We start from the raw sequence: 18,582 nt of genomic DNA, 5'->3' as shown, positions 1-18,582 counted from the left end.
CCCAATCACAGATTGCTGGGTTTTATAGTAACTTCGACCCAGTGACAATGAACCAATTTTCATTGCCTTAATCCAGACAAATGCGGTCTCTTTTTTTCCCATTTCTATACTGTGCATATTTCCTATAGGCTGGGCTGGAGGTGATGCTATATTGGGATAATCAGGAGTACAGCAGACAGCAGGAGTAATAACGGATATATAAGAGGCAAGCCTGGGCTGTGACTGTATGAGTGCCATTAACCTCTTTAATATCAGTAACCACGTGTTTATATATTTGTGTTCAAGAATCTTGAAGACTTCTTTTGATGTTATATGTTTAATGTAAATAATATGTTTGTGGGCAGCACTGGAGAAATAAAGCACGTGTACACTAACTCTGCGCCATGTCAAGTAACTGTAACGGCATGTTAGAGAGATTTGCAGTCAATGACCCAGACAAGTTCACAACTGCCACGGTCTTTCTTAGTCTACCTGCTTGTACATAAACCTTTGTAGAATTTCTCTGCTTTATGCCAGTATAAATGGCCAGTAAATAACCGGTCATACGTTACCACCAGCGTTTTCTCTTTAACTGAACTACCGTTACCAGCACTGCTGGGAGTTGTAGTAACACACCAGCAGGACCAATGGTTGCCAAACCTTGGTAACATCAAGTGTAAACGATGGTAAAAAAAATCTTTGTATGATTATTTACACAAACGAGTTATTTAATTTACAGTTCTGGGTACATTGTACAGTTTCTTTAACTTTATATAATTGTATATTTAAATAAATCAAGAACCTGTAACATATTTACTGAATGTGCCTTGTATTTTTTATTTGTTTATTAGCTCTGTATATATTAAACAGCATCCACATATTTTATACAGAATTGCTTACTATCAGCAGACTAAAGGAACTGGAAAATTATGAGAACTATATTTTAAAGGGTAAGAGAAGCTCTGCCAATTATGTTCTAATGCACAGTGCTGCCATATAGACTATTTGGGGCAGATTTACTAAAGGGCGAAGTGGCCGTTGCTAGTGAAAACTTACCAGAAATCTCATCTGCAGGCACATCGCCAATTTACTAACAGAACGAGGCCGTCAATATTGCTGTTTTTTGCCCTATCGCCAGGCGAATTTTTGCTCAGTCGAACGGTCATTAATCCGCAAATTCACTAAAGAGCAAAATTTACAGAACGTTACCGCTTTCACCAGAGTTTTCTTCGCCAGCTTAGACCTGCCAAACTGATAAGATGAAACTACATCCTCCTCCTAATGTTAGTGACATCATGTCCGAAAAGTCATAAAAGTTGTAAAAAAATGCTGGTGTTTTTTCATATTTTAAAGCGGGATTGCCTTCAGAAGTTGTTTGAGAAAGGGCAAGATTAAGCCGGAAACGTTGCCTGTTGGGTACTGACCAATAAACACAACTTTTTCACTTTTGCAACCAAGAGGTGCTGCAGTTATTTCTTCTTCTCTAGTACATGCTTGACTCCTGGCAAGGGTCTCTGGACTGCTTTGCACTCTGCCCGTAAAGGGTTCCAGTGAGGTGGTTAAAGCACACACATTTCTATACTTGCCTTCAGAAGTTGTAACTATTAAAAATTTATGTTCATTTTTTTTTTTTACCAATTTGAGGGGCACAGTTGTTTTAGGGTGGGTTCATTAGAGGATCTCTCTAGGACATTTATAATAATAATAAGTGGCCACTTCAAGCATTTGCACCAACATCACTAATAACAACATCTATATATAAGACCTATGTGTTCCCGCCCTATTCAAATTAAGCTAAGCGCAAGAGTACTAACAAAGTTTCGATACGCAGATATGAATGCTAGCAAAAGTTCACTATGAAATGCTCGCACTGACGAATTAATGCTAGCACAACTTTGCCAGCATTTGGCTACAGAGACGTTACTTCGCATTTTAATGAATTAGCATAGTGGTAGCGAATTGACGCCTGGCGAAGTGGCGCAAAGTGTGGTGGAGCTTTCACTGGCAAAATTTACGCATTTAGGTGTTTTGTTGTAGGTCAGGTGGAATCTAATAAATTCCCTAATAGAACTTTTTTTATCATATTTTCTGAATGCATTGGCACAGGCTGTGCAGGTAGCATATCCAGGCGTGTTTAGGAATGACAATGCACTGCACACCAATCCTTAAATAACTATATGAAATCTAATGCTGATTGCACATGTCATTGTCTCCACTATTGCATCTCCACTATCACAGAAGAGCCTTAAACTACCCATGCTGCCAATTAAAACTTTCAAAATCAAATATGCGTAGGATATAGTGGAGAAAATGTTCAGTGTCCAATCAGCCTAAGGTTGTGCTTTTCTGAGTCTTCTCGTTTATACCAGTTTTGTGGTCCACAGTCACAGGTATGTAAAAACACTGGGGGTATCAGACATTCACCCATGGTTTCAAGAATATCTAGGACACCAGATAATCCCTTAAATTCCAGCCTAACTAGTATTCAAGCTCAGCACAGATTAAACAGACACTCTCCTTAAACCTTCAAATAGAGCTCCCCATCCTCTGCTTTAAGCCCTGTAGTGGGGCCAGCCAAACAGATTTGGAGCTACTGGTCTGAGTAAACATAAAGCTTTACTCAACATATCCTTAATGGAGTGGTTGTTTATTTTTTTATTTCATGTCCCCTTTGAATTTGAAAACTTTCAGGGCAACCTTAGCTCATAACAAGGTTTCTGATACATTTAACATGATTGTATCAGTCATTCAGTTATAGTTCCCAAATGTCTACTACAGCAAATACATTTTCATCTCAAATCTCACCCCAGAGCCAGGCCAAGCCGGCCAGAAGCCCAAGGAAACCAGGGTGGCCACCTCGCCCCCTCCCATGTGTGCACTCCTCGCACTGAAGTCGCTTATGCACGACTGATGCACAATGCATATATTTATTTATATATATATATATATATATCTATCTTAGTAAATGGACCCGCGCTCCTTGTTCGTAGTGAAAAATGTGCTTTATTCACAAATTCATTTCCAAGCACATTGATTTTTTTCACTACGAACAAGAGTGCGGGTCCATTTACTAAGATGTATTACAAGATTTGACCAACGCACCACCCTTCATATCCTAAATCCGGAAAGAGTGCGCTCACTGTACTGATATTATAATATATATATTATATCGTCAGTATCCGCACTCCAACAAAGCAATTGCAGGGGTGCATGGCCAAATATCAATCATATACTCTCAATTTGGAATAAAGCATTCCCAAGCCAGCACTTCCCTTATTTTTAACACATCACAGTGCTCCAACGTTTCGGTCCCTCTTGGGACCTTTTTCAAGGATAATATACAATGTGCAATAAAACTTTATATCGTTTTTATATTTAAATTTGAACGGTAATTTTATATTCAATGCCAGGGGACAGCAATGGGATCAAGAGTAGCTCCCGCCTACGCAAATTCCTTTATGTGGGATTATGAAAAAAACAATATATTTGGACACTCATTATTTAAACAATATTCTACAGGCGCTATATTGATGATATTTTCTTTGTTTTGTTAGGCTCTGAAAAAGAATTGAATGTCTTTGTGAATGAGTTAAATAGCCTCCGGACTCCAATAAAATTGACTGTTAACTAAAGTGATCAAAAGATAAACTTTTTGGATGTGACAGTATATAAGGATGTTGAGAGGTTACAGACGAGCATTTATTCAAAGCCCACAGACAGAAACACGATATTACACTATAAAAGCCATCACCCAAAGCATTTACTCAATTTGTTGCCCAAATCTCAGATGTTGCGTATTATCCGGATAGATAGTGACCCCGACAGGAGAAAACAGGATTTACAGTTGATGGGTAAAAAAAATTCTTGGAAAGGGGTTACCCACGTGAATTGATTAGGGACACCATCACAAGTGGATCGTGAAACAGTAATGAGGAGCAAAGGTGCAGATAATGGTGCCAGTATAAGTAGAAATAATCCAGATATGTACTATTTAGGCAGATACGGTCCCAATAGTAGTGATGTGTGGCAAAGTGTCCTTAGGAATTGGGATATTATAACAACAGATGAACAATTGATGAGGAAGGGCCCAAAGCGTCCCAGATTCCTTGAGATTTTTCTATTGGTTGTATAATTGCATTACCTATAAAACTAATGAACTGATACATTAAAGGACAAGGAAAGGTTAACATTGAGTCTGCTGCATAATAACAGGATTGTTAAACTGTTAAATCTGCCCCTAGATGTAACACATACAGTCCAATATAGAAAGTCACTGTAAAGTGGTTTCTCTTAAATAAAATTACTGTAACTTTTATTTTTATATGCCAGAAAAATATACATTTATATACAATATTATAGAGCTGTGCAAAAATACAAGTTTAAGCCACACTTGCTTAATGGATGGATTTATACATAAAATGTATTATAAATCTACTTTTTGGGTGGGAAGGGGAAAACAGTTTTTACTTCCTTGTTTTGTGACAAAAAGTCACGCAATTTCCCTCTCCACCCCTAATTTGCATTTGCAAATTAGGATTCAGATTTGGTTCGGCCGAATCCCGAACCGAATCCTGGATTCGGTGCATCCCTAATTTATTGCAAATGTGGCATTAGCAGTCATAGCTGCACTATTTGCCAAGATGTTAAAGGTATTTACAATTAAAATAATAGTTTATAATGACATTGATACCTATATTATTTCCTTAAAGTAGAACGAATACCATTTTACAAGTGGGGTTCGAAAACATAGGCAATCCCAAGTGACTACTTTTAGTAACCCCCAGGACGGCGCTCCTATCCGCAGAAAACCGCACCGGCACAGGGTTCTTCTAGCAAGCGACAAAGTACGATGCTCTTCTTGCTTCTTCGGTTTTCAAATATACCCAGGGCAGACGCATGCACAGTAGAGCAAGATAGCCGGCATTTTTTTTTATAGTTCGACTTTTCGCTCTATTGCACATGTGCAGTTGAGAGAAGACCAAAAGGAGCAGGAAGACGATCTCTTCGTGGTGGTCGCTAGAAGAACCCCAGGCCAGTGAGCTTTTCTGCTGATAGGAGCACCGACCCGGGGTGTCTGGTAAGTCAAAGTAGTCACTTAGGGACACCTACGTTTTGGAACCCCACTTTTAAAATGGTATTCATTCTCCTTTAAAATGTAATTATTTATACTCCATGAACAAAATTATGAGCGACTGTTTCCAAGCACAGATTGTCTAAGCGGGTCTCATTCACAAAGCAGACCGCAACATCACTAGATCGAGTTTCGGCAGTTGTAAACTCTAGCACAGTTCGAAGCCTCTGGAAGGGACAACAGACTTGCTCATTGTCATTTGTGCACACAGGTATAATAAGCAGGAGTTTTAAGAATTTTCCAAGTTCACTGAAAAATTCCTTGACCTCAGGACTGACTGATTTGTAAATACTTACAGCCTCTGCAAGAGAACTAAAGCTTTTTTTGTGTGCAAACATTTCAAGCTGTACTTTAAGCATCCGCACGTTGAACTCTGGATATTTAGATAGAAAAGCCAATTTTTCCTCAATAATACGATCAGATTCTCCTCCTTTACCAGCACAAAGAAGCACATCTTCCAAATCACAGTACTCAATAAAGCCTTGTTGCATGAACCTATTCTCTATTTGAGAAATGGCTGCATCAAGCATTTTAAGATACTCATTTTTTAAAAAATCCTCTTTGTTGTCAAAACTCAACGGATCAGCACTTTGCTGAGGCTGGTGGCACAGTCGTCGAGGCTGTGGAATGGCGACAGGCATCAAATTAAATTTAGTTACGGCTTCTTCTGCTTGCCTTAAGAGATCCACTACAGTTGCTTCTTGTCTCAATCGAGCCAATATTTCTTTCACCAACCTCACTTTCTTCAGTGTACTTGACATAAGTAAGTTCTGATCATCTACCTTTATATTCAGGATATTTAGAGACTCCATTATGGATCTTATAATTAATAAACTGACATAGGTATTTCCTTCAAGAATTTTTTCTAAAACAAAGTGTGCCTTAACTCCACCCTCACCGGTGCCGGATTCCATTTCTCCTAGACCCTCGATGATGAGCCCATAGTGCTGAATAACTACATTGACCACAGACAAATTAACACACCACTTTGAGGAGCTTAAGTTTCGGGTTGAAGAATCAGGTTTAGGAGTAACTTCAGCAAATAAAAACCTATATTTGATGCTTTTACTGAACAGATTGCAAAGGTCATTTACAGAATACAGTGTCTGGTGCAAAAGAGTGCTGGCTTGGCTGCTGTCTCTTGCCACTAAACTACTACAAGGTGCTGCACAATGAACAAACATAGCCAGTGGCTGCTTTTGTTTTAGCAAGGAACAAGATTCAATATAGCAACGCGAAAGGCTGGTTGAACCCTCAAATGCTATCCCTCTAAGAAGATCAATTGGTAAAGAATTTCGATCAAGAATATCCAGAATAAGATCTGCAGCAGAGGTCCCAGTTTCTTCAGCTGGATCAATAAAGCCTATGAACTCTTCTTGGGCCTGCATTTCAGAATCCAAGTACCTTAAGCAGAGGCTTAGCTGCTGTGAGTCTGTGTTTTGAATGCAGTCCACAATCACAGAATAGTACACGGAGCCCTGGCTCACATCTTTTGTAATAAAACTAATAATCTCATGGCTCATTAAACTAATTATTTCATGCTGGATTTCTGTGCTAGTAAAATTTTGATTAGTTAGAAGCCAGTATCGGAACATTTCATTGTCTTGGCCTAGAAACTTAAGAAGTTCAAATAAACTTTCCTCAATTGACTCGTGACTTTGAAATGTGTGACCTCTGTGAATTAAAAACCGTATAGCACAGATAAGTTTGTTTAGGCAAATAGCAGGGATGGCCTGACGGACTTTCCTTTGTTGTTCTAGAGCTGCTTCCCTCTTCTGATTCTGCAAGGCATGCATTAGCTTCCATGTTGCAAATTCATGACTCTTGGATTTTTGATGATATCCAAATTTCTCTCGAGCCTTCTTCCAATTAGAAAACCCCAGTACTGTAAACACAGAATCCTTTCTCCTTGTTAAGCCTAGTAAGCCCATGCTTTCAGCTTTCCCACATGTAAAACAAAGTACAGCTTTCAACTGAGGGCTGTAGTGGAGCCATGGGAAATCTGTGTACCAGGCACTTTGGAACCTCAGTCTCCTGGTACCAAAACACTGAGGAGGTACATTTTCTGCAGGTGGCTGAAATGGTTTGTCAACGTCAAACACTGTTCTCGCATGTTCATTCACACTGCCTTGAAATTCTGTGCTGGAATCCAGCACTGCATCTGCAAAAGTATTTAAGCTGACATCGGCAACAATGGATTGAGTACTTGACTGAGTTACTTCATCAATGTACACGGAAAACCCTTTAAGCCATGTTTCCTCACAGCCACTCTCTTCCTCTTCATCAGCTTTAATTTCCTTCTTAATTAAATCTGTGTTTATTGGATACAGCTTCTTTGCAGATTCACAGGAATCACTAAAATCGTCTTCATTCGGACACTTTTTTGAGGCTGAGCACAAGGGGTTCTGGAATAAATGTAAATGTGATTAGTTCCAAAAATAAAAGTTACATTATGAAAGTCACTTAGTGAACAATATGCAACAAAGGTAGATTGAGGAGAGGCAAATAACAGAGGAGTCGCTCACCACCATCCCTTGAATGCGCTTCTGGCTCCAGAGGAAAATGATTCTCACTCCAAATCACACACTTCTGATCCTTCACTGGCACGTTCAAAATTTCTTTTTCATCATCCTGACTCGGACTTGCTGAGATACTGACATCAGAAAATAACCTTTTTTATTATCTATTATATCATTGTCTTTGAATGCTATTAATAATTTTGCCATAAATGTATTTTCCTGATGCTTTTACATTACTTTTCTTACTACCCTGTTCCTCTACGAAGGGGCTGCCATATTTTACAGTTCTGGGCATATGGCCATTATTTTGGTATATGTCCACAATTAGGATTAAGAACAAATTCTGTTATGATTGATTATTATATTGTTACACTAGTATAAAAAGAGAACTCAGTGGAGGGGGCTTCGGGACTTTATCTACAAGCAGACGTGTTGTGTAGAACCTTGCCCGATTGATCTGGCTTTGAGAGTTCGCTCTATTTGGCCTGGGGTCCCTCCAGCTGATGTTCCCCTCAAAAGTCTACCAAGGGATGGATAGACGCTGCGTTGTATTCAATCGGGGATGTATTAATTTTCTTACAATATATTATCTAATCTTGCTCAATGTATGTGTGAGTTTTATTTCTATCCCTGTATGTGATAAGTCTGCCAAGGGAAGCTCGGCAAGACATTTTGTATGTGATAAGTCTACCAAGGAAAGCTCAGCAAGACAACAGGATAAAGGTGGCCATAGGCCTACAGATAATATCGTACGAAACAAATTTTCGTCCGATATTCGTTGCGTGTATGGTGGAAAAAGAGCCGACCGATATCGGTCGGTTTGTCGATCGGGCTGGACGGAAAATTTTGAATTTTCGGCGATTGTTAGTGCTGAATCGTCAGATCCAGATAGAATTCTATTGTTTCTTCCCGTATATATCTACCTGTATATCTGCCGATTCAGCTCTACACGTGTGTATTGAAACGAACGATCTTTCTTGGAAAGATCTTTTCCAAGACAGATCGTAATCGGAAAACATGTTTTTTTCAAAACGCATCAGTTAATAGTGCTACTCCAGCAGAATTCTGCACTGAAATCCATTTCTCAAAAGAGCAAACAGATTTTTTTATATTAAATTTTGAAATCTGACATGGGGCTAGACATATTGTCAATTTCACAGCTTGTGACTTGTGCCTGCACTTTAGGAGAGAAATGCTTTCTGGCAGGCTGCTGTTTTTCCTTCTCAATGTAACTGAATGTGTCTCAGTGGGACATGGGTTTTTACTATTGAGTGCTGTTCTTAGATCTACCAGGCAGTTGTTATCTTGTGTTAGGGAGCTGCTATCTGGTTACCTTCCCATTGTTCTTTTGGTTGGCTGCTGGGGGGGAAAGGGAGCGAGTTGATATCACTCCAACTTGTAGTACAACAGTAAAGAGTGATTGAAGTTTATCAGAGCACAAGTCACATGACTTGGGCCAGCTGGGAAATTGACAATATATCTAGCCCCATGTCAGATTTCAAAATTGAATATAAAAAAAATCTGTTTGCGCTTTTGAGAAATGGATTTCAGTGCAGAATTCTGCTGGAGCAGCACTATTAACTGATTAATTTTTTTTCCCCATGACAGTATCCCTTTAAGAAAGGACAGTCAGGTTGGCAAAACAGTCAGGTTTAGCGACTTCAAGTGACAATTACTTACCAAAGCAGAACTATCAGAGAAAAACGATCAACATGACCTATGGGTAACGTTTAATGTAGATTAATATTCTGAAAATACGTTTTTTAGTGTCAGTATCACTTTAAAGGAACAGTAACATAACATTTTTTAAAGTGTTTTAAAGTGATACAAATATAATGCAGTGTTGCTCTGCACTGGTAAAACTGCTGTGTTTGCTTCAGAAACACTACTATAGTTTATATAAATAAGCTGCTGTGTAGCAATGGGGGCAGCCATTCAAAGGAGAAAAGGCTCAAGTTACACAGCAGATAGCTCTGAAGAACTTAATGGTGTTATCTGTTATCCACTATTTAACCTGTGCCGAATAGCCTTTTTTCAATTTCCGCCATTGCTACACAGCAGCTTGTTTATATGAACTATAGTAGTGTTTCTGAAGTAAACGCATCAGTTTTACCAGTGCAGAGCAACACTACATGATATTTTCATTACTTTAAAACACTTTCATTTTTTGGTGTTACTGTTACCTTCCCTTTCACACTATGAATTTGTGATTTTAAAGAAGGCTAAATAAAGATTGTTGAATTTTAACTTCACCTTTGGTTTTCCAGTTTTGAACATGCCAGTGAAGGATCCAAAGAGTTGGAGTGTGAATAATGAACAAGAGGACATTTTTTCACTCAATATACTGTTCACACTAAAATACCTTGTGTTGCCTTTTTGTTTTAAGTTGACTTACACTCTCAATGCCTGATAGAAGTGAAAACAGGAGCAACTACCAAACATCCCACAAGAAAGCTGTTCAGGAAAGCTATAAAAAAAAGCTATAGGTTATATAGATCTCAAATTTGGTGCTGATTAAAGTCAAAATATAATGCAACAATGTACTATGTTACATCTTAAAGGGGAAGTAAAGTCAAATAGAATAAGGCTATGAATGCTGTATGTTGTACACTAAACATAAACATTGACTTACTGCACCACAAGCCTAAAGCTGGCCATAGACTCAGAGATCTCACTGTTCAAATCCTCAAATGATCGGACTTCCCCATCTCCCGACCTGCCACTAATCATTCAGATTTCTTGGACAGACATAATATCAAAGGCTATTGTGATATTAAACTCTATACTTAGTATAGGTATGTGTATATAGAATTTAATTAAAAGTAGGGAGGGGTGTGTGTATGGATGCTGGGTTTTCATTTGGAGGGGTTGGACTTGATGGACTTTGTCTTTTTTCAACCCGATTTAACGATGTAACTATGAAAACAAAGCTGCTTGAGTTCTGCATGGCTGAGAAGTAAGGCGGGGGTTCCCCTTCTGTTCATAAGTATGATTGTTTCCATGCAGAGCTAGGGACTCTCTGACATTTCCTATCCACAGCAGTAAATGAAGGGAGAATTTCACTGCATACAGTCAGGTTTCTTATAAAAATGGTACACATTTTTTAATTAAAGTATATTGTAGATTTCTTTTTCATTAAAGTGGTCCTGTCACCCAGACACAAAAATCTGTATAATTAAAGTCCTTTTCAAATTAAACATGAAATCCAATTTCTATTTCTTATTAAAGCATTCATAGCTGTTGTAAACTCATTTAAAAATCTCAGCTGTCAATCAAATATTGTCTGCCCCTCCTCTATGCCCGTGGCATAGAGGCAGGGCAGACAATTACTTTCACTTTCAACTCAGGACTTCTTAGATGTCACTGCTCTCCCCACATTCCCCCAGTTCTCTTTACCATATAATTGTGTGGTCAGGGCATGGGGATGGACATCGGGTCCCCCATTCTGGTGCACAAACAAGATTCTGAGATGATACAAGGCTTTTCTTAATGACAGTGCCCACAAAATGTCTGCTGCCTGCTTGCTATAATTTTGAAATCCCAGACTGAAGGAAACAAGATTCAAATAATTTATATAGTGTAGTTAAAGTTCGTTTTCCTTGACTAATCTGATAAAATAGGATTTTGAATAATTTTTTTGGGTGACGGGTCCCCTTTAAAGAAAGTAAAAATGGGATTTTATTTTTTTTTGCCTTTACATGTCCTTTAAATCGAAAGGATGCAAATGTAAAAGTAGAGAGATACTGAAATGAAATGATGGAGTTATTGTTTCCCTCAAAGCAAGCCTTTAGAAGCACATATTTACATACCCCATGACAGTTCAGAGCAATCCAGAACACTTGTAGTGGAATATAAATATATGCATGGCTGCCAGCATCTCTAAGGGTTAGTTCACACGGGGAGATTTTGTCGCCTGGCGACTAATCGCCTCGTCTTCTGAGCGACTATCTCCCCGAACTGCCTCAGTGTGTTTTCCCATATAGGCTATAATGAAAAGTCGCCTGGGCTAAAGCACACGCGGCGATGTGTTTTATATAGTCGCCCGAAGTTGCCTCAGTGAGGCAACTTCGGGCGACTAAAGAAAACGCATCGCCGCGTGTGCTTTAGCGCAGGCAAATTTTCATTATAGCCTATGGGAAAACACGCTGAGGCAGTTTGGGGAGATAGTCGCTCAGAATATAAGGCGATTAGTCACTAGGCGACAAAATTTCCCCGAATCTCCTTGTGTGGCCTTAAAGAATTTGACCAACTGCTCCTAATGATTTCAGTGAAGTGTATTTAGGTATTTAGGGTTAATAGCACAGAAAAACTGGGTTCAAATACAGTGAAGTCATAGAAATCCTGCTGATGTTTGTTCAATCTTGTGTTCTTTTACATTTTTAGTTCTTTCAACCCATTTTTATTCTGTATCCGTTATTCTTGCCAACCACATCTATAGCAATATAAAGCAATGATGGATAAATGGAATAACATCAACCTTTTCAGACTTAAGTCTGTAAATAAGTCATCCTACGGCAACACCCCTTGGAGACATGAAAAACGAATGTAATTAGAAAGCGCGGGGTCTATTCATTAGACACACACACGAAAACAACCATCAAATCATATTTTATCTGCCTGATGACGAAAATGCTGGCGAGCAATACTATCTCCTTACCCATTGTGTACCACTACCACACGCCGAGACCTCCCCTTCGCAGCCTACTTCGCTTACTATATGTTCGCTTTCCATCTCTCCGATAATGTTTTCACTCGGGCCGAGCAGGCGTGGCGTCAGCAGGAGGCGGACCGGAAGCGGAAGTAGATCGTTGCAAAACCGAGTAGGAAGTGTTTCTAGAGAGCGCGGCGCGCGTTCTGAAAGTTGCAGATAGAGAAAGTCTATTTACAGAGCAAATCTCGAGTCACATTTGTCACTTACAGCAATTGTAAATAGAGCGTTAATACCACAGCCAGCTGAGTGCTGTTAATGGACTCTTTTACTATGTTTCTCGGTAGCCTTGTGTTTAGTCCAGGGCACAGTTTTATCATTTTTATTTGTTCAATGTCTCGTACAAGCTGTCCCTCAGTATGTCACCAGATCCTGTGGCTGCTTGCCTATAAGGATTCTAAGTGCTATATATGCCTAACAATGTTGCAATTTATATGCTGAGCTTATAAAGGGGTATTCCAAGCAATATTTAAATTGGTCTTCATTGTTTATTTTGTATAGTTTTTTTTAATTTGCTGACTCTTTTCAGCTTCAAATGGGGGTCACTGACCCCCATCTAAAAAACAAATGCTGTAAGGCTACAAATGTATTGACACTGCTACTTTTTATTACTCGTCTTTCTATTCAGGCCTCTCCTATTCATGTTCCAGTCTCTTCTTCAAATCAAGGCATGGTTACTAGGGTAATTTGGACCCTAGCAACCAGATTGCTAAAGTTTGAAACTGGAGAGCTGCTGAATAAAAAGCTAAATAACAAAAAAAAAACAAATGTTGCAACTAAGGTTGCCACCTGGTCGGTATTTTACCGGCCTGGCCGGTAAAAATGATGGCTGATCTCAATGTTATTAATAGAGAAAAAAGATAAATATATAGGAAGGCTGTTTTTTTTTTCCAGAAAACGTGGCAACCCTAGTTGCAACACAACCCAAAATAAACCTGAAGCTGTTTAATGCTTTACTGTAAGCTTGAAAGTCATTGTGGATTTATAAACTGCATTTAAGTGTCACAGGGAAGCCAGATATGGTGCCTGGAGAGACAAGAGAGTGTGAAAGGAATCCAGACTGGAGGATCAACGAGCAGGAAATTTCCATTTGAGCATCCAAAGGGGCTGGAGTCACACTGCATGTCCATAAGTGCTTGACTCGCCTGAAGACTGATTGTACAGTATCCTAAGAGCCTGGCATGTGAGTATTGTCATTATCCATAGCAAAGAGAAAATTGCACAGACTGTGTGTCTGGGACTGAGTAAAGAACTTTATTTCTTTAGTTAGAGAGAGAGTTTGCACTGGTCCTAGTTAGTTAGTGAGGCCCCATGGCCACTTGTCAGGAGTGTTGTATGTATTAGTTTCCCCTTTACTTACTTTTATTTTCAATAAACGGTTATTCAGTTTACCAAATACTGTGTGTGCATTATTACTGTGTCCTAGTGGGGCCACCTGTAGGTGCATTCCTGGATCCCACTAGGTGGAGGCACTGCACTAATAAGTACCAGGTACCCAGTCTCTCCCAATACCACTGAGGAGTGGCTCAGGTTTGTCCCGTGCCATCAGGTAAGCACCACACGTAGAGTGTAACTCTGACACCAAGGGATGATGAAAGGGTTACATGTGGAATTGATGAAATCTTCCAAAAAAGTTATGGGCACACAGAGGAATGAATCAGATATAATGGGATGTATAACCAAAACACAGCGTTACCTAATGAAAAAAAATTGCAATTGCTGTTGAAAGCAGGACCTTGTCTGTCCCGTGTTATTCATTGAGTTCTGACTATTTAGACAATGTAGTAGAAGCCAGCTGATAACAGACCCATGAGTTGTACATTGTTTTCAAGACTCAGAACCAGGAGGCAGATAATCCACTGGCAGTTTCATTTAGAAATGGCTTTGAAAACTTTAAAACACTTTAATCAACGGAAAGTTGCTTAGAATGACTTTTTGTTTAATTGTGCAATGTTTTCATCATCATTTGTTTATATATAGCGCCAGCAAGTTATGCAGCGTTTTAAATGTATTCATTACAAACAGGGGACTTACAATAATGTAACAAACAAGGGTCACAGAATAAAATGACCAGAGAGCCCTACTCACAAGAGCTTACATAGACATAAGAATGATGACAACAATTGGTATTTCTTTGTGATACGTTAATTTAGTAGAGCAGCCATTTACTCAAATATCCTGGATTTTGCAGTACACAGGCACAGGGCCCTTCACACGTATGTGCCCAAAATATAGAAAATGGACCGCTGAAATGGTGGACTTGCTTGGGTTGTGTTTCAGCAGCAGAAGCCCTAAGCATATGCCTAAGAGGGTTAGTTATCAAAATCCAAATTTATCTCATTATTTTCTGAAATATACCCTGACTAAATCTGCACGGGTTATTGCCCCTTATATATCAATAAATGTAATCGAAAAATTCCGTTGCGGGAAAAAACTCGAAAAAGTCACAAAAATCGTACAAAAAAATTGAATCGTACTTATTTTTTTTTATATTCCGCCTTAAAAAGTATTTCTTTCGGATTTTTCCTGAAAACTTCGGGTTATTTCACAAAACCCAGCACAGATCAGGATATCCTTGGGACTTCTCCCATTGACTTATATACAACCTTGGCAGGTCTGAGATACCGGATTTTTGGATTCAAACTTTTTCCATCCTCGCGGTATAATAAATCCCAAAAAAATTTAAAATTTTTTTTTTACAAAAAATTCAGATTTTATAGTCAAAAGTTTGAGTTTTTGGGACTTTAATAAATAACCCCCTAATTGTTGCACAAGCCTGTGTATATTCTGTTACTCCTGGCTTTGTGCTTTTCCTTTAGACTATAGCACAACATGGCTTGGCTAATGCTATTTTTTTCCCTAAAACACGATAAGCTAAGTTGAACTTAATGGAAAGCTCTGCAAGGCTTTACATGCTTTAATCAGTCAAAAAGGATGCAAACATGGCCGCTAACGTTTGTAAGCATCTTTGTGCAGGTTTTCTCTTTCTTTCTTGCTGTCTACTCCTGAGCTCCTTGGAGCACTTGTCCATTCTGTTTGCAATTTTCTGCTACCCCCGGAGGAGAACGGGTTTCTTTGACAAAACCAAAGGACAGGACTACAGGGATCCTAAAAACCATTGTGAGCTCCCATTGGCCAGTAACTGATGCAAATGTATCCGCCCAAATGATTAATAAATACACAGATCATATTTTTGAATAAAAATATAATTTATTTGTATTATTATGTACACAGTGAATACAACAAGCACGTTATGTATGAAATATGATCCATGATATTCCTCTCTAAATAAGATTCCCTTTGACTGTCGCTGCTCCATCTCTCATCTGAAAAACAAAATCACAGAAGGAATTGCATGCTTTTTATCATTTTGCCATAAAAGTATTTGCTGATGTCTTTACATTACATATCTATTCCCCATGTTCCTCTACAAGAAGAAGAATATTCCAACATGAGCCTTCTCTTTTAGAACTTGTTGAGTTGGGACATCTGACATTAACTTTATATGACTTGGACTTCTGTCCATATAGACATGGACTGACCCCCCACCTACCCCGTCCATACCTACCATTATTTGATATTCAGTCAGGTGTATAATCAAATTCTCTAAATGCCTCTTGCAGCTCTGATGGGATCTTTACAGCAGATGTTGTCAATGCTGGAGCTTGGCATTCACGGCTATTGAAGCTCTCCAGATGGCCTTGGTTGTTGAACACATATGGAGGCTTTGTTTTTCTATGTAATAGTTGTTCCCAGTCAATATCCTAAAAGACAGTAGATATTTCACAATGAGTATCGGTTTCAAAAACTAAAATTGCTGGAAAATTATAAAGCACAAGGAGCCTACAGAAAAAATGATGTTGAATAAAACATTAAAGTGTTATCAGTATTGAATAATGCATTTCTGTCAGTAAATTAAAATGAGTAGAATAGAAACCTACTCTGAAGAAGGGCTGCGCTTTGATCACTTCAGCACCAGTCTCACCGGATCCGAGGCGATAATCTGGATCTTTTTCCAAGAGCTACAAAAACAAAACAACAGAGATTAATTTACATATTTAAGTGACACTCAATTATGATTAACATCCCCCTATATTTGTGGGTAATCGCTGATTATGATGTTCACAGCCTGTCTCTTTGAGATCACTGGGGTAATACGCATTTCCATATTCAGTTAAAAGCTAAAACTACCACTAAAGCACACTAAAGGACATAGTGATATTGTGAAAATATTGTGAAAATAATAACTATATTATTATGTGTATTCCCTTAGCATAACAGGTTGATAAAGTCACATGACACTGATGTGCTAGGGCCAACTTACTTCATATATTAATTTACAGACATCCTCTGATAGTTCTTCTGGCAGCTCGATTTCATCATAAAGGATGCTGTTCACTAGCTCATTCTGATCTTCATTGTTGAATGGTAACTGAAAAAGAAAATCATGACTTCTTTAGTAAAAGAACATTTCTGAAAGATCTGTCACAATATCCATTTAGCAGCCTCTGTATCTGAGCTATACATCTATCATGGTATCTCTTATATCTAACAAAGGGAAGCCAAATGCAATAATATTCACACTATGTATTATTACTAACTAGACATTAAGCCCGTTAAATTAACGGGCGCTAGAACATATGTAGTCAAACATTCGCAAGAGACGGTCCGTGGGGCACATGCGCAGTAGCGCAATCCCACGGACACAGGGACTGGACGCAGAGACACTTCAACTTTATTATATAGGATAGTATGGGAAGATATGCTTATAAACATGGAGATTACAATATATATTACACTTATATATGACAAATTATTACACTATGTTTAGTCTCGCTATGAAATGACAGTGGCAAGGATTTACCAATGTAGGCTGAAAATAAAGAAATTGTCTTTACCTCATACATGAGCATAGCGTATATACTGATTCCAAGGGCCCACCAGTCGGCTGCCATGCCATATCCAATATCCATAAACATTTCTGGGGCCATGTAAGTTCTTGTGCCGCAGATGGCGTTTGTGCGGTCTGTGTATCCAAATCCTTAAACACAAGAAACACTGTAAGAAATCTGCAGATCTGGGGACCCGAACGTAATGTAATGTAATGAGAGACTTTCCTCAGCTGCTTGCTTACAAACTACACACTCACTCACATATGTTTAGGCCATTTACATATTATATTTAAAAAAAATAACACTATTGTTTGATCCTGATAACAATATGAGTATATTAGAGAAGCCTACAAAAAGATTTTCTCTTAAACCTGGTCAGTGTACATACCCAGAGACTGGCTCCCAGACACCTTTACCCATAGTAACGAGTTATAGTCTGTATATCCCAGGCTGAAACATATCCCCAGGAAATCTCCAACTTGAGAGTAATGACACATAAACATGCTATACCTGGGCAGTAATGCCCAACCAGTAGCTTGTGAGAAACATGTTGCTCCCCCAATCCATTAGATGCTGCTCCCTGTGACCTCAAACCAGGTGCATATTTTTGAATTCCTGTCTTGAAGGCAAAATTTATTTGCATAGAAACCATGTATGCAGACAAATAGAGCCTTCCATATGCTGCCAGTCCACATAAGGGGCTACTAATTATCCAATCACAGCCCTTATTAGGCACCCCAAGGAAGTAGGCCAATTGAAAGCAAATTTTAGACCAATAAAACCTGAACTTATGCTATGTATGGTCCAGAACAACACTTACTGTCTTTGCTGAGGCCGAAATCGATGATTTTAAGATATCCGCCTTGATCCAACATGAAATTCTCAAGTTTTAGATCTCTGAATTAAAACAAAGAAAATAGTTTAGTAGAAATACAAATCCTTAGATAGCAACAATTGTGTGGTGTTCTTAGTAGTGTTACCAGCTTCTTCTGGAATAAAGATGATTTATTGATATTAGTACTTACCTATGGAAAATGCCCATCTTGTGTAATGCCTCCAGGCCAAGCACTATACATGCGGTGTAAAACCTGAATAGAGAAAAAATAAAAGTCAGTATGTTATTTTTTCTTGATATAGAAACTATGTGTGAGAAACTAGGTGAACAAATTGAGAAGGAAGGTCTGTATCATAGCCATATCTTTGGTTGTGATACATTATATTTTAATGATATATGCTGTGGTAATGCTACCCTGAAACCCTTGAAACCTCCCCCCATTTCCATTTCTACTTACATGATATCTGGTTCTTGCAATTCTACAGATGTGAGGAAATCAAACATGTCACCTCCAGGTA

The 18,582-nt window shown here is 38.7% G+C and overlaps 1 protein-coding gene across 5 annotated transcripts; it reads right to left on the bottom strand.

Annotated features, from left to right (window-relative positions):
* Positions 1-3,664: 3,664 nt before the first annotated feature.
* On the bottom strand, positions 3,665-12,440 carry zmym1l.S (zinc finger MYM-type containing 1 like S homeolog). 5 transcript variants are annotated; one of them, XM_041580198.1, is made up of 4 exons: positions 12,287-12,362; positions 10,025-10,096; positions 7,636-7,763; positions 3,665-7,515 (listed from the first exon to the last, which is right to left on the bottom strand). In XM_041580198.1, the coding sequence occupies exons 3-4, from the start codon at positions 7,639-7,641 to the stop codon at positions 5,143-5,145; spliced, it is 2,379 nt and encodes a 792-aa protein (XP_041436132.1). In that variant the 5' UTR covers positions 7,642-7,763; positions 10,025-10,096; positions 12,287-12,362; the 3' UTR covers positions 3,665-5,142. The 5 variants fall into 5 exon arrangements, with proteins under 5 accessions (XP_041436132.1, XP_018097875.1, XP_041436133.1 ...); XM_018242386.2 differs by lacking the exon at positions 10,025-10,096 and having other exon boundaries at positions 12,287-12,403; XM_041580199.1 differs by lacking the exons at positions 10,025-10,096; positions 12,287-12,362 and adding an exon at positions 9,310-9,326.
* Positions 12,441-18,582: the final 6,142 nt, after the last annotated feature.

Source organism: Xenopus laevis, chromosome 1S (assembly GCF_017654675.1).
Source record: "Xenopus laevis strain J_2021 chromosome 1S, Xenopus_laevis_v10.1, whole genome shotgun sequence".
NCBI classification, from domain to species: domain Eukaryota; kingdom Metazoa; phylum Chordata; class Amphibia; order Anura; family Pipidae; genus Xenopus; species Xenopus laevis.
This window is presented reverse-complemented; position numbering and strand designations above follow the sequence as displayed.

Bases quoted from the DNA above. Each gene is read 5' to 3' on its own strand.
- zmym1l.S (XM_018242385.2), bottom strand. From the start codon at position 12,361: ATGGAAAGCGAACATATAGTAAGCGAAGTAGGCTGCGAAGGGGAGGTC. The intron at 7,516-12,286 runs GTAAGGAGATAG...CATTTATTCCAG, and splicing joins GTGGTAGTGGTACACAATGG to AACCCCTTGTGCTCAGCCTC.